General features: G+C 38.1%; 5 protein-coding genes across 5 annotated transcripts in view; 3 read left to right on the top strand and 2 right to left on the bottom strand.

The window, feature by feature from the left end:
- The window catches only part of LOC108600769 (probable serine/threonine-protein kinase nek3), a 34832-nt gene extending 31234 nt beyond the window's left edge, over positions 1–3598 (bottom strand). The window contains exon 1 of the mRNA XM_033293624.1: positions 3334–3598. Coding sequence (XP_033149515.1) covers positions 3334–3354 — 21 coding nt within the window. The 5' untranslated portion in view covers positions 3355–3598. The remainder of the gene's footprint in view (positions 1–3333) is intronic.
- A 550-nt stretch (positions 3599–4148) lies between these two features.
- On the bottom strand, positions 4149–6323 carry LOC108598802. The gene is made up of 3 exons (XM_017985545.1): positions 5814–6323; positions 5097–5756; positions 4149–5039 (listed from the first exon to the last, which is right to left on the bottom strand). The coding sequence occupies exons 1-3, from the start codon at positions 6237–6239 to the stop codon at positions 4245–4247; spliced, it is 1881 nt and encodes a 626-aa protein (XP_017841034.1). The 5' UTR covers positions 6240–6323; the 3' UTR covers positions 4149–4244.
- A 5214-nt stretch (positions 6324–11537) lies between these two features.
- On the top strand, positions 11538–12428 carry LOC108599275. Its single transcript, XM_017986071.1, has 2 exons — positions 11538–11979; positions 12054–12428. Exons 1-2 carry the CDS (start codon positions 11672–11674, stop codon positions 12424–12426), a joined length of 681 nt encoding a protein of 226 aa, XP_017841560.1. The 5' UTR covers positions 11538–11671; the 3' UTR covers positions 12427–12428.
- Positions 12429–15642: 3214 nt separating this feature from the next.
- LOC108598563 (cuticle protein 8) lies at positions 15643–17803 on the top strand. Its single transcript, XM_017985247.1, has 3 exons — positions 15643–15789; positions 15879–16107; positions 16523–17803. The coding sequence occupies exons 1-3, from the start codon at positions 15784–15786 to the stop codon at positions 16693–16695; spliced, it is 408 nt and encodes a 135-aa protein (XP_017840736.1). The 5' UTR covers positions 15643–15783; the 3' UTR covers positions 16696–17803.
- Positions 17804–18041: 238 nt separating this feature from the next.
- LOC108599028 lies at positions 18042–20156 on the top strand. Its single transcript, XM_017985808.1, has 3 exons — positions 18042–18163; positions 18932–19073; positions 19126–20156. The coding sequence occupies exons 1-3, from the start codon at positions 18125–18127 to the stop codon at positions 19839–19841; spliced, it is 897 nt and encodes a 298-aa protein (XP_017841297.1). The 5' UTR covers positions 18042–18124; the 3' UTR covers positions 19842–20156.
- The last annotated feature ends 3090 nt before the right edge of the window (positions 20157–23246 follow it).

Genomic DNA, 23246 nt, shown 5'->3' with positions numbered 1-23246 from the left:
TTAGCGACAGACAGAGCGCAGCTCACTTTAACAGATAGGCTAACTTTAACAGCTCAGCTCACTTAACAGCGCAGCTCATTTTACATTGCAGCTTAACGAAAGAGCGAGAGCGCAAGCACGCACGCCTTCTGTTAGCGCTAAACGAAGATGGCGGTGATCGATTGAGTGAAGTTCTCTGCTCAGTTGGTCACGTAGCCAAACGTCTTAATATTTTTCAATGCACACCCAATTTTTCTAACAGCTCCCTACTTTAGCAATATAAAATGCAAATTCCAATTACTGTATAAAATCGAATTTTCATTCCCATAAGCCTGCACACATTTGCCTATAATTGCTTTGCTCTAAACAAACAAAAGCATAGTTTGTTGAAAAGAAAAGCTTTTGTAGCATTTGGTTAATCAAGTTTACAAGTTTTTCGTAGCCAAACTTGTGCCCAATCTTTAGTGCCTTTGAATCCAAAGAAATTTACAAACATTTCATAAGCGAGAGCATTCAAAACAAAATTTGTTAACTTTTGGTAATTACAAGTTTCTTTGGCAAAAATTGTGTAACCAAAGAGCCAATGCGAACAAAGAGCAAATATAAAGATTGTAAAATAATTGCATGAAGCAATTTTCATTTCTCTTTTTTAGACGTATAAAAAAAAACGTACCAGAGACCAAAGCAAATTTTTGCGCATAGGAAAAAGTCATTTAAAGTCAGCCCCATTCCTGCCCTGTTGACCACAAAGGCATGGTCAGGGTCTTAACCACACACACACACACACATACAGAGACAGCGACAGCGACTGCGACACTCTGGTGTGCTGCTTATAAAGTTATAGCGTCTGTGTTGTTGGCATATAGTTTCAGTTTGAAACGTAGGAAATGAGCAAGACATTGAGTCACCTTATGTCTCTGACTGTGGGGGCGTGGCAGTGTGGAGAAAAAGCAATCAAAAGACACACACACACACACACACACTGCCGGAGCTGTATATAAAAAGGCAGCAACAAAGACGTAGATAAACAGCAGCAGTCAGAGAAAATATTGTCTTTGCTAGCAAGCAGGCAAGGCGAGTAAGAAGAAGCAGCAGCAGCTTTATGTATGTGTGTGCGTGACGGTTTAGGCATTTTATGAGCGCACAAATGTATGCAACAATAAATTAAATCAAAACAGTAAAGTTCTGACCTTGGCCAGCACTAAGAGCAGCAGCAGCAGCAGCCGTCGGCGCCGCCAAAATTGTTGCTAAGAGTAAAGTCATTCGAAACGAACTGAAGCTGAAGCAGCTGCGAGTTTGAGGGTCACTGGTCAAACATGAGAACTTTTGGAGGCTGAGTCCCTGAACCCCAGCAGCAGCTGTAGCAAGAAACTTGTTTTCTTACAGTGTAGCTTTGTCTCAGGGGCAGCTTTATGCATTGCAGTCAATGACAGTGTGTGTTTTATGCATTAGAACAAATAAGCATAACGAAGCCAAAGGCGTTATCCTTGGGGATGCAGCTGGCAAATGCATATTACGCATACGCCCTGCGATCCTCACAACGGAAGCACTTTATTATGCCGCCAAATTGAAATAATATGCATAAAAACATGGGAAAACCAACAACAACAAAACCATTTAGCTGAGGATGCAGCAGGTCACACCATTGCACGTGCTGCTGCTGCTGCTGCTTATGCATTTTGTTGCATGACTTTTGTTTTTGTCCTGCTTTGTTTCTTTGCCATGAAATGAGCTACGGTTAGAGGCAGCGAAACAAGCAAACAGCAGCATCATTAACATTATGTAAGGCACAGCCGGCGACACTGACAGCGTTAGGGGAAGCGTGACTTTAGGCCAGCATAGAGAGAGAGTGCAAGGTGCGAAGCCGAGACAGATAGCAGCTAGGCTAGGTAACCTTACTGAAGTTGTAATTTATGCTTGGGCTAAAAATGTTGCACAAAAAGTCAGGAAACCTTGCACGTAATCGCAAACAACTAAAGGTGTGCATGACTGTCGTAGTTAGTTAGCTTGCTACACTCCTACAAATTGTTGGCTATGCTATGAAGTTCAAAGTACAGCTTTGTTTGTTTTGTGTTTGTGCTACATTTTTTAGTAAAATTCTAGCTTTAATGTTTCGCATCTTTTGTCTATTTTTATAAAGATTTTATGGCATACTCGCTAAGCTCTTGTCAGGCCATTAGCCGTTGACCTTTTCAATGACCTACTAGGCAGGCACTGCTCATTACAATTGCTTTTATATTTTTTTAATATAAAATGTAAAAGTATGTAAATGTCTCAAGTTGACGCATAATGCTACTTAGCCTGTGCGCCAACTGTGGCAACATGACAAACAAACTCAAAATAAGCGCACATATTTTAAGCAAGAACAATAAATGCTTTTCCTTAAGTCAACACAGACATAAACGCTTCAAAATGTGTTTTTCTTTTACAAAACTGCAGCTCACTATCTCTTTTGCTTACTTTACATACACCTGACAGTACATGGCAGCGAAAAGTTTTTAGTCAAACTGCATGAAACTTCTTATAAAGTCTATAAAACGTAATGACTCGAGCTACATGCTGCAAAAAGTTGCAGAGTATAAGGAAATGCCGCAAAATATACGCGCCAGACTACGCAATTCGTATATATATTAAACATAATAAAAATCAACAGAAAACCAATTAAAAAACTTGAGCGCCAACTTTGCTGCAAATGGCAAGTTGTACAATTATTAAAGCCTACTTTAAGGCGCCATACATACTTGTGGCACTTTCAAGTAGCAACACAAGTTGGACAAAATGTCAATTCGCACACACAGACAGACACACGCTTGAGTGAAGTTCACTTTAGAAGGGGTTTGATGAGCATGCAAACGTTATTTGCATGCCACATTGCGTTTCTAGCTGTATATTCAATTCAATTCTGCAAAGCTATTTTGAATTTGTTGCTATTTTATATGGAGCTTGTCTGGCAGTTGTCACTCTGATTTGTACAGATTAGAAATTAATCGAATTTTACTGTCAAAATCGCGTAGGCCAAAGCAGGAAGTTGGAACCCATCAAATGTCTCGATGCCCGTTGGCATGGCAATGCAAAACAGTCAAGCACATGCCAATACACATACATATGCATACAAAAGGGCAGCAGCAAGAGAGAGAAAGAGAGCGCGACAGAGAGCGAGAACGCGCGCGAGTAAGCAGACTACACCTACACAAACGCAAACACACGCACACACACGCACACACAAACAAACTTATAGACAATCAGCCGCCTGGTAGACACTGACACTGAATGTTACGCAGCGTCGGCAATTCTTATTATTATAATCAATCGCAAAAATCTTAAATATATTTAATGAAATTTTGCAAGGCTCACCTGTTCCATAACTGTCGACATTTTGCTGCTTTCTTTTGTGGCTTTTGTTATTACTTTAATTCAACTAATTTGTTAGCTTTTTGCTCAGCGCTCAGCACAGTGCACACAACGTTTAGTCGCTGCTATTGTTGTTGTGTTTTACTTTACACTTTTTTCACTACATCTTTTGCACATCCTTTCGGCTTTATGAGCAGACGTTTAAGATTAAACGCATAGTTTTGTCGCGACCGTAAGGCATTTACTTTTTTTGTTGTTTGCTGTTCGATATTTATTTGCCCAATATTGCGTCCTTTGCGTTCATATGTAACCGAATGAAATTTCGCAATTGAATGCAGGATATTTTTGTCTGAACAAGGAAGTAAATAACAGAAAAAAACTGAGCTGCTACTCAGTTTTAACATTACAGCAAACTGTTACTGTTAAGACTTGCGGCGATGTTCCAACGTGCGGCGGCGAAAACATTTTGATTATTGCGCTTATAGCGAGCGCGCATTTTAATTCGAAATTGTTTCCTGCTGAAATTGTTTGCGCCATTACTAATTTTAATCTTTATGGGCTCGATATAATTGAGCAACAAATATCATCTTCGCCTTCGTTTGCTCAGCGCTCAACATTTTCAGTTCAGTTAACATTACAATGAAGCATGCCTCCACAAAATGATTGTAGATGATACTCGCTATTTTGTTGAGCATTAACAGCACAGCTTTTGAGATATGATAAAGCGCGTTCTCTGTAAAATAAATTTAAATTTGAAATGAAAATATATTTGGAAATTAAAACAAGTGTATTTTTATGCTTACATATATATTTGCTTAACTTAAATAAATACATAAATTCCATCTTTATACACTGGTCTTTTAACTTAATATAAAAAACTAAACTTTAAATGCATATGTAGATCATTGCCAGCCTTATGCTTCTGATGAAGCTGGCGGCGTATCTTCGCCTAGAAAATCGTCCAAAAAACTTAACCATTCCGTAACATCTATAAAACGTTTAGCCACTAACAGAACGCGTCGCAAGTATCTTAACTGCCTAAGATCTGTGCCATATACCTCTGCTATTTTGGTAACGCTGATTCTGGCCACAGGCAGACTAACCTTGGGCTTGCTAACAATCACTTTCAAATTCATGCGCTGCTTCCAGGTATGCGATTCCTTTTGCATCTCATCCAGCTCAAAGACTTTGCCCACATTGCCAGTTACAGCGCCCACTGGAGTTGCTAGCGGACTGCTGGTTGTAGTCTGCAACGGTTGGATAGGCTTTTTGGTTTTTATATAGTTCCAGCAGGTTTTGAGATTCAGCCACTTGCAGTAATCCTGCAAGGCGTTAAGCAGTACACGTAGATAATCTTCGCGTGAAAGCTGCTCCAACTCAGCTTGCTCCTGCTCATTTTTGGGCTTATATTTTAGCCATTGCTTGGCTTTGAATTCCTCACTGATCTTGGCAGGATTAAACGGTGCACTGGAGAAGTAGAATAGCTGCAGAAACTGATCCGCAAAGGTGAAGCGCACATAGGGCTGTTGCAGCTGCGATAGCTGCTTAACATAGCTGTTAATATTCGAAGGATTCTCTGCCTTGAAAATCTTTAAGAATTCCACAATCAAACGTTGCGTCTGAGTTCCCAAGCTGGGATAAACGACAGCATTGTCCACATACTGAAGCTCTGCAGTGTTGCTGGCCTCCATGAGCAGCGAGATATAGCGCTATAAAAAGTTAATTAATAAAAAGCAGCACTTGGCTTAATCCACTCAGCTACTCACATGCAGCACGTTGAGCCGTTCCTGATGCAAGTCCTTGGCTACGGCACGACTATACAAACGCAATAGCTGCTTAGTAATGGCTGTTAGCCGCAAATTCGACTTAATACCAAAGACAATAAGCACAAACGGTTTTGTTTCCTCTTGGAATATATCCGCTTCTGCCTGTTGCAAGCGATTATGGTCCAGCCAAGAAAGAAACTCACGCTCCAGCACCGAGCATAGCATGTCCAAGCCGTTGAAAACTCTTGCCAACTGCACGCCATTTGACATTTTCTTAACATCATCTATCCATTGCTTGTCGCTCTCCCAATCAAAATCCTCCACATCGCCAAGAAAAACGTCACCATCTGATACTTTATGTGGCTTCTCATTGTCATAGTCAAATTGAAGCGCCTCTAGGCTACTTGTATACTGCGTTAGCTCTTGCTCTGAGCATTTAGCCAAGCAATCCTCCAACACGTCTAGAAACACTTGCAACTTTTGTGGCGTCTTTTCCACGCTAACGTCTGTGCTAGTATTAATACCCAGAAAATGCAAATAGTAGGGACGCAATGTGGTCCAGCAGGGCGGAAATGCATCCAGCAACAAGTAGTAAATACGCAGCACTTGCTCATAGCGCTGACGCAACTCCTCCATAGTCATAGATTTGGTTGAAAGTATCTGCCAAGGCAAAGGTAAGCTTCAAATTTGTTACTGCTCATGCCAGTTGCCACTCACCATCACCATATCCAGCAGACGCTCAAATACACCCTCGCCGGGGTAGACCGTTTGTAGCGCCAGCATCTCCAGCATTTGCAAATACGTATCGTATTGCTGACTATGTAAATTGGTTGTTAAATCCTGTGCCACTGATATATCCGGCGCATTGGGCAGCATGGCACATCGATGATTGCTCACGCAGAGACTCGTATTGTATAGACAACGGGGTACAGCGGCGCCCGGCAAACGTCCCGCGCTTTTCATATACAAATTTGATAACAACACACGCAGATTTGTTTTAAGCAGCTGCTTCGAACGCGCAGCAACCGCAATGGGTGCCACAATTGTAGATTTGTCATCATCATCGGTATTGTTATTATCATCCTTGCTGGTTTCCATAATTACCGGGTTATTAAGCGACTTTTCTATAATTTCGACTTCCATTGTTTGTTTTTTGCACCACCAAATAATAACAGCAAGAGCATTTTGTGCGAGCAGCGCCGCTGTAATAAGTGTGAGCGAGAGATTCGATGCTGCTCAATTGTTGAACAGTGCTGCCATATCAGCCTACTTGTTGCTATCGAAATGATAGTTTTGTTATCGATGCTTGTTAGCTACGCGCGCAGTTTGAAATACAACGTTGCTGCATAGCGACTGCTTAATTGCCATAAGATTTAATTGAAATTCACTAAAAATACCTGTTGCAGTGTTAGGCCACCTGTTAGCTGTCACATAAATAAAAGTCCATGCATAATCTACATGCCAAATAACACATAAGGGAATGTTTCTTAGCCATTGATGCCTGACCATGTCGGGTCACCATATGCACGACAAGCGTGCGCCAAGAAGTCCAAATTTAGAATTTAAATATAACAATTAGGCTGATTTATGCAAACAGCTAGCAACTAACATTAATTGCCGCTAACAACAAGTTACCAAAAAAATACACAAAACAAATGAAGCCTGAGAATTGTGGCGCCGCAAACACAGTATGTAAATTTTGATTTTTTTTAGGAAAAATAGTAGATAAACTAAAGTCGAGCATGTGAAAACTGCAAAGACATGGAGAACTGGTGCAGCACGGCAGTCAATGCAATTAGCAATGTTTGCAGGCAATTTTTTTTTATATACGTACAAATAAAAAGGCAGCTGTGCCCAAAAAAAAATATATTTTTTCAAAGTTTGAGCCCCCGCAGACCATAATAAACTCTTAGTTAATGAATTGACTTAAATGTCAATTAACTGCGGCTTTTAGTGCGGTTTAATCAACTTTAATTGTAGCTCAGCAGTAATTATTTTTTAATTGCACGCATTTTTTCTCTGCGCCCTTGCGGCGAAAATGCAATGTAAATGCAAATTTAACCTCGATTTGCGTTTAATTAAGTTATTGAACATTCAAATTGATTGGTATACGTATATAGAATTTGCATTTGTTGTGGGTGATAGAATTGAGAGGCTTACGGGTGCTTGGAGCGCCGCAAGGTGTGGCCACAAATGAAAAATTCTTAAATAAATGTTGACATTTGTGGAGTAGTGAAGAGAGCAAGAGAGTGAGAGCGTAAATTTAATTTAAAAATCTTGCAATCAATTCAAGTAAATCAAATTGATTTTGGCTTTCGCACTTATACAATGCGAATCAATATGCATTGATGATTGGCAATTAAAATTGCAGTTGCCTTGCATAGATTATTCGCTGTGAAACGTGCGCAATATAGCGTCGCCTCCACTGACCCATATATCTATCGATCTTTAAGCTCACAGCCGGTTGTTGTTGCTGCATGTTGCATGTGGCATATGTTGGTCAGTAGTGCGGCTAGCTACCGGTTTAAGCTTTTAGTGTTAGTTGCTTGTGCGCTTTAGTAACTTGCTCTAATTTTTAGTTTTTGACTTCTTCAGCAAGCAAATTAGTCACAAAAAAATCAAATAAAAAATGTCTACACTTATATAAAAATCAAGTCTAGATTGAGCTATATATATACACTCGAAACATTTGTATATTTTTTGTAGGCAAGTGGGCGTTGTGTGTATATTGCCTTTCACTTTGTCTCGCCACAGCTGGCAGGATATGCTAATACACTCGAAGAAATATATGACAAAAATTAAGTACGACAAAAATAATTTTTTAAAACTATTATTATTAAAACGACAAATAATATAGGCTACTGCATTTGTATTATAATTTTGCGCAGTGTATAAAATTATTTAAGTTGCTTGAAACTCAATTTTCGTTTGCATAAAAATGTAATAAAAATTAATTTTATAGATTTTTTTACAGTGCACACTTAGCTTGCTGTCTAGCCAGCTTTGCTTAGTTAAATAATAATAATACGCTTATACAAGCGCATTACAGTTATATTTTATTAAAGCCAAAACAACTTACTAAACAACTGCAAACAATGTTAAATTGTTTGTTTGGCATTGTTGCTGTTGCTTTTGTTGTTGCTGTACAATTGAGACATTATTCAATTTGTGACAAAGCGCGTGAAAATTTCAACAACAGTTGCAAACATAAAAAAACTATATAAACAATTAAAAGCATTTTTGTCGATTTCCCAAAGCGATGTTCTAGTTTTGGTCAATGCAACAACAAAAAAAACCAAAACATTTAATGAGCACCAAAATTGTAAATTTAATTTATAACATTTGCCAAACTTTTTGTCAGGCGACAAATTTCGCAATGCAACTGCAACTGCAACGTTTGCTGCAGAGCTTCGTGTAAACTATGCCGCATGCAACGTGCAACGTGGCAAACGAACATGCAGCTTGACCAGCTTGCATGTCAAAGGTGCATAAACAAACAAGAATTAAAGACCACAAAAAAAAGGCAACGATCTGTTTCAGTTTTGTTGTTGCTGTTGTTGCAGCTTTAATTGGCACCTCGACTACTGCACTTGAGGCCGTTGCGTGCGTTGTATGCCACGCATTTTTGCATTGATTTTCGCACATTGTAACAAGTTTTTTGTTTTATAGACAGTTATAGATATGGCTATAGAATTTATTGACTGCGCTGTGGCAGTGACATGGCCATGGCGCAGAACAGTTTGCTGCACTTTTACTTAATTTCATTTTCATTAAATGTGCAACGCGTGTGTGTTGCAATCTGTAGAGCGAGCGCAAATAAAAAACGAAATCAAACCAGCGCCAGTGCCACTGGCTAAAGCATTGCCTAAGAAAAAGCGTGAGGGGGCTAAAGTGTTAGAGCGCGCGCAACTGCAACTGGAACCGTAGCTGGGAACGATTGTTAGAGGCGCTTACATAATCGTAAAAGCAGCAAAAAAAAAAAGTAGAAACACTAACTTGACCAGCGCTGAAGCATAAGATGCAATTTATCTCAAAAGCCAGAAATCTGCTCGACAGATTTTAACTCAACACACGCTGCTCGCTGCGCCCCTCACCGCCTGCTCGACCCCTAGGCAACTTTTGCACTATTTAGGCTTTTTTTTCTATTTTAGCTTGGACTGTCGTCTGGCGCGCAACATGATTTTGTGGCATGTGGCTTAGTTTTGCTTTTAATAGACTTTGATTGCCGTGTTGTCCCTCATTGGCAACAACAACAACAGCAATGACAACGATTTGCATTGCAACATGCATCAACTGGCAACAGTCAAACAGGCAAGCGACGTTTGTCTTTTGTCATAATGCATTGGCTCATTGGGTTGGCAGCGGCTATTGCGTGCCGCGTGCGCCGCTAAAGGGCAATACGAATGACTTAGGCAACGAACCTGGCCAACGAATTGCGAATTGCGTCTTAATTACAATTACGACGTCATATACATTCGCGTTAATAGCCCAAGCCAAAAATAGCATTTCTCATAAAAAACAAACAACACAATTTTCGCTGTTAGCTGCCAACACGTTCTCGATAGAGATGAGCTATCATATTTATGTTTTAATTAAGTAAAAAAATTAAATAAATATATGTACCGAAATTACTTTTTATCGATATAATCGATAACAATTTAATGCAATAAAAGCTAATGCAATCTCCAAATTAGCAAAAGAGCTCAAAATATTAAAAATATATGCACACAAAATTTATTAAAAATTATTTTAATCGATATAATCAATAATAAATATATAAATATTTAAGAAATAATTATCCATATCTTTAAAATTCCTAAATAAATTGTCTAGTTTATAATTTTGCTGGCCAACCCATCGCTAATGCTCTCTTCGCCACAACTGCTAACTGCAGTTTAAGCTTAGGTTAGGTTATGGCTAAAACCATACACTAGCTACCAAGTTGCATTTGTGTAATGGGTAATTAAGCGCCACAGCGAGCAACAACAAGTTTTCCCACGATGCCGTTACCCGCCTCTCAAGAGTCTCAAGCTCAGAGGCTCAGCTCACAGCAGCCTCAAACGCTGTTGAGTCTGTTTGCTGGTCTGGCCAGCTGTCTGGTACGCTTGGGCTACTGTGTGTGCGCGCTATGTGCCCAAACAAACAGCCAGCAAGTACCAGAGGCCAATGATATATGCATTTTTCATGCAACAAAACAGCCAATGTGGCAGCAACAACAACCACCACACTCGACAGACAACAATGCGAGTCGCTTATAAATTAGAAGTAGTCAAAATAATAGCCATATTTCTTTTGGCGGAACCCTCGCCAGAGTATAAAGGTCAAAGCGTCATATAAAAATTTGCAGCTGCGTTTGCTGCAGTCAAGTTTTGTTTTCAATATTTTTAGTTGCGCTTTGGCTTATCATGAGCAAATCGCTTAAGCAGCCATTTAATAATCAGCTGAACGCACTTAAAGCGATTTTTATGCATCTTCTAAAATTGTTGCTTATGTCTTAACAGCAACACTCAATGCTATTAATTGTTCAATCAGCGAGCAAGTCACGCCGCGATAAAAACAACTTCAACATAAAATAAAATATGTTGAAAATGATGTATTTCAGCATTTCAACAGCTTTGATGGCGGGTAGGGCAGCAAGTGGGTGTGTAGCAGTTTATGTATAAAAATTCAATGAAAAAATGATTGAGACATCTAAAAATGTGCGACTGGTTTAATAGTTTAGTTAAAAAAGATTCACAATCATAGTAGAAGCAATTGCAATGATTTGGACTGGATGTATAGTCAAGTTTATCAGTCTGTATTAATATTTAGGACTGAGCAAGGACATTATCTATATACAGCGTCTTAAACTGTCGGCGATAACCAACTGCAGTTTGGAAATTTTGGATATGCAGCTTCTAATTTGCTCGCTGCTGCTTTTGAAAGAATTTAATAAGTGAATTTTATATTATTAGTTTAAGCGCTTTGATCAGTTGTAAACAGTGGGCATACAAATAATTTCTTGTTAGTAATTTCTTAAATTTTACAATAAAAATATTACTCATTAGGGCTTTTTATTTTATGCTACGAATAATAAAATTTATTTGAATATTTATTCTTCTGCCCAAAACTTAAAATCAAAGCACTTCTTATAAGAAATTGTTTAGCATTGAAACTAGTCTTCAATTTAAAAATAAAAGACGCTGCGGCATATTTGATGATTCAATCTATCAGAGCAGATTTTCTTTATAATTTCTTTATATTCACTCTTGCGCTCAACTGAACTCTTGCTGCTGCGGCTCTTGCACTTGTGTTCGACGGCGTTACAGTTGCCTGCCAATTGCTCAGTGAAGCGCATAATTTGCGGAAATGTGTTAAAAACAATGCTGAATTGTGTGGTGTAGACCTTTCGCCAGAGGCTGTGTGTGGGCTATAAATACGACAAAAGTGCAAGTTTTGACGCTTAGTCCAAATGCAAAAATAACACGAGAGTTGTGCACAAATGCGCAGCAAATAAATAAAACGAAAAGTTTGCAATTAAAAACAGTGAAATTCAATCAATAAATCAGACAGACTGACAGACAGACAGCTCGCATATGAAGACGCGTCGTCAGCTTGTGGCAAGTTGTTTGTGCTTCCGTATTACAATGGCACGCGTCTTGAATTTGTGGCTAATGCTGCTGCTGAGCAGCGTCGTTGGCTGCAGCGCAGTGGGTTACTCGTATACGCGTTTTGAGGGGCCGGTGGTGGGGCCGGAGCGACTGGTGACAGTGCCTGAGTATGGTGCAGATTATGTGGCACGACCCGAGTATAGCTTTGCCTATGGCGTCGAAGATGGCAAAACGCGCGTGCTGCAAAATCGCAAAGAGACGCGCTCCGGCGACGAAGTGCGCGGCGTTTACAGGTAAAGCGATACATAAGCCAAATGTTTTAACAACAATTAATGCCAAAAAAAAAAAAAACAACACTTATGGTTAGTGTGGTGGATCCCGATGGCACGCTGCGTGTGGTCAAGTATACAGCGGATGATGCGCATGGCTTTCAAGCGGAGGTGATTACAAATGGTGTGGCGAGTTTGCATGGACATGGCGCGACAGATGCAGGCGCTGCGGCTGTGGAGCAGCAAGTGGAGCACAATGAAGTGGCAGACGATGAGGAAGAAGAGGAAGAGGAGCAGGTGCCAGCGCCATATAAAGTGCATGAGCCGCAGCAAGAGACTGAGGACGACGCTGAGCATGAAGAAGGCGGCGGCGATGAGGAGGCAGAAGAATATGAAGGCAGCAGCGAGGAGGGCTATGAGGATGCCAAGCAGCAGTCCCAAAGCAGCGAAGAAGCAGCAGAAGAATATTAACTTGTTATGCTTGTGATAAATTTATAATAAATCTTTCGTTTCAATTTATTAGTTTGTAATTTGCTTTGCGTAACTCAAACTCAAAACTTGCAGCGAAGCGTGTGCGTTGCATGTTGCGTTCGATTGGCTTCAATCAGGCGCAGCCAATTGGCAATTGCCAAAGCCAGCCAAGTGCTCCACTTGCAGCTGCTGCTGCTGCCAATTTCATCACACGCTTAATTCATACGCGCAAATGCGCAAAATCGCATTAAATGTGCGAAACGGCAAACGAAAGTGGATCAAACGACGTCAGGTTTTCAGCTGATGCTGTAATGCCTGACGCTTGTCTCGTGTAGAGAGAGAGAGAGAGAGAGCAAGAGCGAGAGCGCCGCGCATTGACCATTTGCAGCTACTTAGTTATCTTAAAAATTGAGCTAAAATTGGGTTGGCAGCGCTCTTTGGCATTTTTGTGTGCTAACTAATTGACAAGTCTCCCGCTCCCGCTCCCGCTCCCGCTCTCTTGTTGCATTAATAGCATCCCCAGCGTATTGCCGCCATTTGAAGATTTATGGCGTGACGCTTAGAATAACAGACCCCGCAGCTTCAAACGTTGCTGTGTGCAGCGCATGCGTTTGGACGCTGACGTGCAAGAATGTCCAATGAAAATGTTTTAATTAGCCAGAGATGCGTTGCCATAAGCCACAGCAACAATTTTCAGGCAGCTTGGATAACAAAATGTTTGCTTGTTTTATATAAAATTCGTTAGATTTGTAAAGTTTAGGCCTAAGGTCTGAATTGCCGGCAGCTTTAAATGAGATAAGATATTGCTGAACTTTAAAAGTTGCATGTATTTTGAAATCGTAGGGCCTATGATTCAAAACTTTTATTAAAATTTGAAGTTTTAATTCTTGTTTGCAGCTTAGAATGTGAAAAAGAAAGCCTTTGGAATTCTTAAAATAAATTAATAAAAATTATGTAGCAAATAATAATTATTTAATTAATATTCTAGCAATATTTTTGAAATGCAATTTTACGCTCATGCTGTGCTCTAAATACAGCAATTGTTACTAATAAAATAAAGCAAACATTGCCTCATGCTCAACGCACACACTGCGTATACGTAATATAGCATTTGCTTACAGCTAAGGTCTCGCATTACCAATGTGGAAATGTAATGTAGAGTAGCTTCCGCTGGCTTAATAAGCTGCTCAGCTAATTGCCGGATGCAACTGGCAAAAGTTACGCATACGCCGTATTGATTACAAATGCACAAGCCTAAGGCCTTTCTAAAGTGAAGTCAACATATATCAATGTCGCAAAGCAATTGAAAATCAAAAATCAAAGTGCGTTTAAATGTCTAAGAATATATATATATATTGTATACATATATATTTTGCATGCAGCGCATAAATCAAGATTAAAGTCGTGTTCTAGTTTCTGCGCAGATTTGAAGGCAATTGCTAAACGTTTGATCTATGGCGTGGCTGCAACGCTGTGGCATGCGTTGATAGTTGGCGCTGGCAGGTGCTGCAAGCAATTAACGCAGCTCGCCCACACACAAACAAGCACAGTGACTCTAAAACTGTTTGGTTATATGTTACGCAATCGGCTTGTTGCATGTTGCACTGACCAACTAACCAACTGTACGCGCCACAAGCAACAACAACAACAACAAACGTTTGTGGCACTGTCAAAGTGCGATCGCGATCGTGACGTGGCCAACTTGTTTGCCCCAGCGCTAGTTGCAAGCCAAGCTACGTTGTTGCCACAAATGTTTGCATTTTGTGCTACGTGGCCCCACAATTGTTTCAAACATTGTCGCCGTTTTTAAACTCAATTTTATGTAAGTCGATTCTGTTTGCGATTTTGTCTTTTCTTTTTTTTGCACACAGCCGCGTTTTGTTGTGTTCCCAGGCTAAGATATGATCATATTTTATTTTTTTTTTTTGTATGTCATGCCAGAACATATTGCTTGGGCTCGCGTTGCTGCCACAATAAGCTGCATTGTCCGCATGGGGGCGGTGCAACAATAAAGCAAATTTAAGTTGAACGTGTAGCAAATGTGACATGTTGGGCATTTAAGCTAAATATACAATTTATAACGCCCTCAGAGCGGCATAGACTGATGAACGTACAGATAAATTTATATGAGAATTGGGTTTTATAACTATCGAAAGCTGCAATAAGCACGATTCAGTATCAGTTAGTTACACTTATATATTCAAATTATTAGACAAATGTCATAGAAGTTTATACAAGATATTCAAATTTTTAGACAACTGTCTTAAATATTCAAATCATTAAGCAACTGTCATAAAAGTTTATACAAGAATTTGTTAGGCGTAAAAATTTTAATTAAAATTTAAATATTTAATTTAAATATTAGATGTTGTATGTTGAAATTCGTTAAATAAAGTTGTAGTACTTTTTAAAGACCAATTAATTTAATCTAAATTAAGTAAAAATTTTAGAGAATATTTAACACAAAAAGTACAACAATAAATCTGCCTAAAGTTGAACTAACCACGAATATCTGCAAACTTTCAACGCTCAAGCTCAGCAATTTAAATTGCTCGCTATAAAAATATGTTTAATTTTGAGTTCACAACATTTGCTATGCGTAGCAACAACAATTTAAAGCATATGTGGCAACAACTGCATGCCAAAAGCCCAAAAAGTTCTGTCGTGCAACAAATTGCGTCAAGCTGTGTTGTTGTTGTTGCTGTTGCTGCTGCAAGTGTTGGTGTAATTATAAAGCCGCCCCGTTGACTGTCACATTTATGGTAAATAATATACGCAGAGTGTGAGAGCTGCGACGTAATTACCAACATTCAATCAATAATTACAGCAGCAGCAGCAGCAGCAATAACAACAACAACCAAAGCGGTAAAGTGTCACTTTCAATTGCTGCGTCCTTAACTGTTAATACAGCCGAAAAAAATACAAAAATTAGAGTTGAAAATAAATAAACAAAAAGTCACTCAACGCCTGCTCAAAACTCAAGCAAAATGCCGCACCCAACAGCAACAACAACAACAACAACAACCTAAGCCGGCATATGCGTGGTCTGCCTAGCTCTGAGACTCTAAACCTACCTCCCGCTCGCTGTGCCACGCTTGCCTCTCTTAACTTGCTGCAGCTGCAACTCAACTTGTTGCTGCTGCTGCCGTCGCTGTTGCTGCTGCTGCTGCTGCTCGCGTATATAAATACTTTTGGTCATCGCTACAAACATCAGTTCAGCTTACGATTTCGTGCTTTACCAAACAGCGTTCATTAGTCTAGCCGTGTGCCTTCTAGTGCCAGTTCAGCTTTAGTCTCAACACACGAATCCTTCGTCCTCTCTCATAGCTCGCGTCGCGTTCTGTGCTCAATACAAATATGAAGGTATATAACACCAACAATAACAACAACTACAACCACAAAATAGAAAAGTGTTTCCATGCAGCAAAGAACTTATGCTTTGCCTTTTGCAGTACTTTGTTGCCATCGCTCTGCTGTTCGCCGCTGCTCAGGCTGTGCCCATTGAGTTGGGTCACTATGGTCCGTCGCTGTTGTCGGTGCATCATGCTCCAGTGCTTGCCCATGCTGTGCATGCTGAGCCTGTGGCCTATCCCAAATACTCCTTCAACTATGGCATCAAGGATCCCCATACCGGTGACATCAAGTCTCAGGCCGAGGAGCGTGATGGGGATGTTGTGAAGGGTAAATATTCAAATATCCATTCCAAGCAAAACAAAATACATAGCAGCAATAATTTGCTTGTTGATAAAGTTGCTCAAAATTCCAAAAAGAGCGCAAACTTCAACATATTTTCTAAGCCTAAATGCTAAGCTGAATTTCTGAATTGTTTACGTCTGAAAACAAAGAACTTAGGCAACGAACTTGAACAGCAAAGCAGCAAACTCAATTTGATGTGCTAATTATTTCATAATTATGCTTTAAAATGCACTAAACTCAACACATTGTTTATGCTTTTTTAAAATCAAAAGACTTAGGCAACGAACTTGAGCAAGCAGCAGCTCAACTATAAATATGCAAACAATCTTTAGAGCTTACTTTAGCACATTTTAACTAGCAAAGTGTATACTAATTTGAGCAATACCAATTTTTAACACAGGCCAATACTCGCTGGTCGAGCCCGATGGTTCAGTGCGCACCGTTGACTACACAGCCGATGATCATCATGGCTTCAACGCCGTTGTACACAAGACCGCGCCCAAGATCATTGCCCATGCGCCCGTCGTGCATGCCCCAGTGCTGGCACATGCCCCACTGTTGCATCACTACTAAACACGCGCGCTCTACGCAGTAGCCGAGTCATCACCCTTTGGTGCTCTCCATACAAAACAAACACAAAACAGTTGATGAAAACAAAAAAAGAACAAGACAAGCTAAGCTCATAGAAAGTGAAAATGCAAGAAAATTCAATTTTTGTATGTAAGTAAAAATTCTAATAGATAAGATGTTTTTTATAGTACGAAACTATAAGTTAAAAAATGAAAACCGGCTGATCTGGCATGGCAAGGACGAAGGAAATACGAAAACAAAAACGCATATAACTTGATCTGATGTTGATAATGTTGATAATGTATGATAATAATGTTTTGGTAACAAGTTGCAGCTAAGCCAAGTGATGAAGCTGCAGGCATGCGGCCTATCAACTCTACTACACTTTTACTTATTTAACTATCAAGCTCAACTTTTGTATTATATATTTATAACTATAACTATCCATTCAAACGCATGCCAACTCATGTGCAGCAGCAAGCAAAGCTACAGACGTGTTAGCAATTTATTTGTGCCATTTTTGCTGCTGGCAACAAAAGCAGCCAAGTTACTTAGCAGGACGCGCTCAACTTTGTTACGCTCTTTTGTATTTCGAACATATTATCAGCAGCTCTCATTCACACAACTCAACTCAACTCATCTTTACCTCTTTATGCGCGCGTCTCTACCCTCGCGCACTATCTCGCTCACTCTTATGCTCTATTGCTGTCTCCTCAAACACCAACACACACACACACACACACACTCAACCACTCAACCACTCACTCAGTCTGACATTAAACTCTCTTGTATCTAGTTTCATGTTTGCATTTAGTATTCATTCACAATTCGTGTGTATTGTATTTATAAACAATTTATGCCGCTTAATTATAATATCATACTTTATATATATAAACATAAACAAAAAATGTTGTACGAAAAGCACAAAAAAAAAACAAACAAACATTAATAACTATCCAATGTTGTCTCTGTAGCAAAACACAAAACAAACTCTCACATTGTCTCTCACGCTCACGAGTGTTTCTATTGTTGATAAATATTCTGTGAAACGAACCGCACAACAAACGATATTATCAAATTATAAAAATGTATTAATTGAAAAAGAAAATCACAAAAAAAAATTAATAAAAAATCATGTTAAAAAAAAAACGCTCAAGTATTTCATTAATATTAATATATTACTTGCTTTTCAGTGTTGTTCTTCAATTTGTACAAGTTTGCTGAATCTAACGACGCTCTATAAACATAAACAAATTATTTAGCGCGCTAGCAATGTCTTTCTAATTGTTTATGGTTTACTTGTGAGCTGCTCAAGCTTAATTCAGCTTTGCGCTTCTTTAGTTTGCAATTGTCAATGAATGTGCGCGGAAGTAAAAAAAAATTGTGACAAAGTCAACAACAAATGTGATTCAATTGCTTATTAATATTCAAAATGAATAATTTGTTAAGCGCTTTAAGATTCTGGCTGCCTGTAAGTGCGTAGATTATAATGTAAGCAGAGAGTTTTATATAAAGAATAGAAATGGAATTTAAAATAATTTCAACTAAAGCAAGCAAAGGCTGAAAATATGTTTTGGGCCATAACTTCTAAATGAAGAGAACCTTTTTACGATTTAATTATTTAAACAATATTTTTAACACACTTCTATTCTTCTAAAATATGTTTTGGTAAATGTCAAATATTATAACTACAAGCAAGTATTTATAATAAATGAAATGAAAAGCAAACTTAAGCAAATTTTAAAAGCATTTGCAGACTTTAGTTTGTGTTTAATAGCAAAAGTACAGAAGCAAAATATTTTTGTCATCTATTTTGAAGCCTGAATGGCTCAAATTCTAAATATAAAAACTAACTTGTTGATTAAAATCCAAATGAACTAAGTAAAAGAAAAGAAACTACGCTTAAGTTGCTACTCAAGTGAATAGTGAATTTGTTTAAAATAAAGAGAACAAAGATTTAAATATACAAAACAAAACACAAAAGCGAAAATAATACAACAAAAATTATAGAGCAAGCTGCTAGTAATATAAAAGTTTTATACTTTAGATTGATTAATTTTTTATGTTGAATTATTTATTAATTAATTGAATATTTATTTAGATAAATATTTATTTAGAATTATTCAACTATTTAATTTAAAGTGTTGGGGTATTAAATAAAGCAGCTGCGCTTAAAGCTTTGCTGCTGCTAAATAGCCTCAAAGTATGCTAAGTAACTTTACACAAACTTTGCTTACAGCTGCTGCTGCTGCTCACCGCAAAAGTATACGCCGCGTGGGCCAAGGCAGTGCCTCCAAAAACCGCAGCATACACACAGACAGCAGCTGCTAATGCCAGCGACAGCAACAAGTGGAGCAACTATTTTCTGCATGAGCCTTATGGTAAGCTTAACATAAAGTTTGTTGAATTAAGTTGAATGCATGAAATTTGCAGGACCGCATACTTATGCCTTTGGCTATGAGCTGCAGGATAAGGCAACAGGCAATGTGCAGTTCAGAGATGAGCGGCGTTATCTAAATGGCAGTTTGGAGGGCAGCTATGGCTATGTGCGTCCCGATGGACTTGTGCAAGTGACGCGCTATAGAGCTGATGAAGCGAGCGGCTATTTAGCGCAGACACAAACCTTTGCAGCGGGCGAGGAGGGAAACTTGGAAGCAACGCCGCATTGGCCTACCAAGCGACCTGATTTATTCAGAGAGCAGCATGTTCGACAGCCAGCGCAGAATGTAAGCTGGGATGCTAAGCAGCATTTGAATGTAAGCGTAGATGCTGTAGAGCATGAGCTTGCCGAGCAGCTAAAGCAGCAGCTTGGATTGGACTTGAATCATATAAATGTAGCGCAGGATGTGCAGCCAGCAGTTCTAGATATAGTTAATGGCAAGACGCAGCTGCAAGGCAATGCAAGTTTGCAAAGCTTGCAGAATTTGCTGCCCAAGGAGCTGCCCATAGTGCCATTTGAACTGCCAGTGGAGCAGCTAATTAAAAAAGCGCCAGCGCCTAATGATGAAAAGGCTTTGCCGCTAGCAAAACTCAGCAGCACTTTAGCCACACCCAAACCTTTGAGCAGCAATGCGAGCGCCAATTGGTATCAGCAAATCATTCAAGCAAATCGTCGTGAATTCCTTAACCCACTAACGCCCACAACATAAGTAGTTAGGTAAGCTGTTGCCGCAAACTTCTTTCACTTTTCATTGAGCTTGAATAATTTGCGCTGCCGCACGCTTTGCATAAGCAGCTAGAAGAATGCACATAAAAATTACTATAAAAGCAAACAATAATTGCAGACAGCAACATGAAACACTTTGAATACACTAACAACAAAAAATAGATAAAGTTGTAAGCACTAGACAAGGCAATAAATAAACTAAAGTGCTTTGAATTAATATAAGGCGAGAGTTAACTTTAAAATAAACCAAATAAAATCTTATAGTTTCATATCGAAAAAAGTTTCTATAGTTAATAATAGCAAAAAATATTAGTTTCATATCGAAGAAGTTTCTATATTTTATTATAAGCAAAAATATTTTTATTTAAACCAAAGACTATTGAATATATAGAATATAATCTGTAGTCATAGTTTAAACTCAATTGATAATGTTAAACAATATTAAATAATATTTAATGTAAAGTATAGCATAAAAAATATTTTAAATATTTAAATTTTTAGCCTCACATCCCTGCTTTAATATTCAACTACACTCCCTAATAAAGCAAAGCACGTAAAACAAATGACTTTATTTATTTTTATATATTTTTGTTGTCTTACTAGAGCAGCTGGCATATTTGGCATATCTTCCGGGTTTGCCAGGCGCAAATTGGAGCTCATATATTTTGCTAATCTTAGCCGCCTTTGAAGTGCGTCTGTATGTGTGTGTGTGTGTGAAACAGGTCTCAGCTAGCTAGGCGACTCTCAAATTTACAGCTGCTGCTCATATTTTAATTTTTTATTTTTTTTTATAGCAGGAAGCCTCACAGCAAGTTCAATTGAAAATCGAATACAAAGTAAAATATTTTTCAAAAAAATGCGTTTGGCCAAAACGGAAGGAAATTGCAAACGAATAATGCATTTTGATGATCTACGGGGTTTTTTTTCACACTTAGTTTTAGCTGCCTCATGCATATTTAAGCTGCGGCTTTAATTTGTGGCACGCACGACGTCGACGACGACGACGACGACGACTGCATGTCTATGGATTGATTTTAGATTGTGCAACATACAAATTTTTCTGCATATCGAGCATTGGCAAGCGTGCATTCACTTTTGTGCACAACTGTGCATTAACAAGGAAAATATGCAATAAATGTTTTTAATAAATATTTAATATATGTAATTAAAATAGACATGAGTTGGTGTAGGTGGTGTGAGTTATTGCTATAAAAGAATTGCTATACCAATACCAAATTATAAATAAGCAATTTGTGAATTAAATTAATTTAAAAGAGCTCAGAGATTTAATTAAGCAACTATAAATGCTATAAAATTTCTGTAAAGCCTTAAATCAGGGGCTGAAGTTTTTATTATATTTAAAAATATAAATTATGTTAGTGTTTTTTATTAAAAACATATCAATGCTCACATATAAAAATTAATTATCTTTGCTTAGTTTAAAGTGAAAATTTGATATTTAATAATTATTTTAAATTATAAAATAAATTATATTATAAATTATGGTAGTGTTTTTTATAAAAAACAAATCAATGCTCGCATATTAATTATCTTTGCTTAGTTTAATGTGAAAATTAAATATTTAATAATTATTTTAAATACTAACAGACTAAAGTCTATAAAAAAATTTGATATCTGCATCATAAATCTTTTTTACGATTGCTGCTTTAATTGCAGCTTAAAAAAAAGATGCATAGCAAACTTTTTACCTATTGACAACTTAAATAATCTTTGGTAACTTTTGCAACTTAAGCAGACTATTTGCTGTTTGACAATTAATTTACTTTGTCTTTCAACACACACACACACAGACCTCATCAATCAGGTAAACGTAACTTTCAATCATAATTGCTCTAAGTTTATTCAATGCACAGCAGACAGACTAAGTAAAAAAGCAAAAGCATTTCGCCAATTAAATCAGAGTTGGCGTACATAACGCTTTTGATTATGGCCAAACCAGGGGGGGCGTGGCGGCGGCGCCAGTTGCATTGTTGCCAACTTTCATATGCATTCAAGTGTTTTATTGTATGTTAATTAAATTGTTGCTACGCTACTTGCTGCTGGGCTTTGTGGCATACATATTTGGTCATTAACTAATTGCAGCGACTGTGGCTGAGGTAATCACTAAATGAAACTCAAACTAATGCAATCGCCAAAAAAGAGAGCGCAGTGAGCGCATATTACGTATACGCACAGCTGACTGCACTTCAACTTAACATTGAATTGAGCTGTAAAAAACAAAAAATAAATTAAATATTGTCCCTGCACGCATAGATCACGCGTTATTGAGTGGAAAATGTTATAGCCAAAACGACATGGCTGACAACTTGATTAGCAGCCGCCTGTGCACCGGTTGCATAAATTTGAGCCAAGCCTGGCCTGGCTTGGCTTGACTTGGCCAAAACTGGTCAATTTCATAATATCCGGTTGAAGCGCGCTTGAAAAGTTGTTAATTGTTCGGCAGGAAAAACCAAAAAAAAAAGACAAGCTCAAATCAAAACAAAAATCCTAACCAGCTGGCCAGCAAATTAAGGTAAAAGCATTTAACCTACTTTAAGCCAAGTCAGTCATAGTAGGAAATCGAATTGATCTGACTGCAATTTTCTCAACTAATTAAACAAGCATGTCTAACGCTCTTGCATTTCCTCAAATGTGTGAAAAGTCTAAGGTGTTTATAATTAGTGCATGTGGCTGGCTGCAATTGAATGAAAAGTCTGCTGCAGTCGGCTGGCTGTCTATATTTTTCCGTATATTGCGATTATGTGATTCGCGCAATTTGCATTTAATTAATTTCAGCAGCTATTTATTATGTCAACTCTGCACACGACACAAGCTGCCAAGCCAAACAACAATCGATGACAGCCGCTGTATCTTTCACTCGCGCTATCTCCCTCTAGCTAACTGTATATTTATTTGTTTATAAACCAAAGCAGCTTAGTATGTCTATTGTTGCCAGACTGCCAGACTTATGAAAACTAATTACTTGTGGCTCACATAAGTGTTATATAGATTTTTTTAATGTAGCAAACTAACATTAAATTTGAGCCAAAGCCTAAGCCTAAGCCTTATACAATTTTACATAACTTTGCATGTTCATTTATCAAATATTGAGTGACGCTCAGAGTTTTATTTACCATAATTCAAAAATGCTATTAAATCTGCTTAAAAAATTCAAAAATAAAAATTGTGGTCTTACTTTTATATAAAACTTGAAGTATAATTATTAATATAAAGTTTAAAGCTGAAATAAAATTTTTAAAAATAATTTGCCTAATTTTTAATAAACATAATTATTACAGTCTCTATTTAAAGTGTTAAAAACTTCTATTGAAATTATACTAAAAGTTTAGAAGCAGCTCTTGTTTATTTAATTTAAATACATTTACTG

This window comes from Drosophila busckii, chromosome 3L (genome assembly GCF_011750605.1).
Source record: "Drosophila busckii strain San Diego stock center, stock number 13000-0081.31 chromosome 3L, ASM1175060v1, whole genome shotgun sequence".
Classification (NCBI taxonomy): Eukaryota; Metazoa; Arthropoda; class Insecta; order Diptera; family Drosophilidae; genus Drosophila; species Drosophila busckii.
The sequence above is the reverse complement of the archived record's forward strand: the minus strand, read 5'-3'. Positions and strand labels throughout refer to the sequence as shown.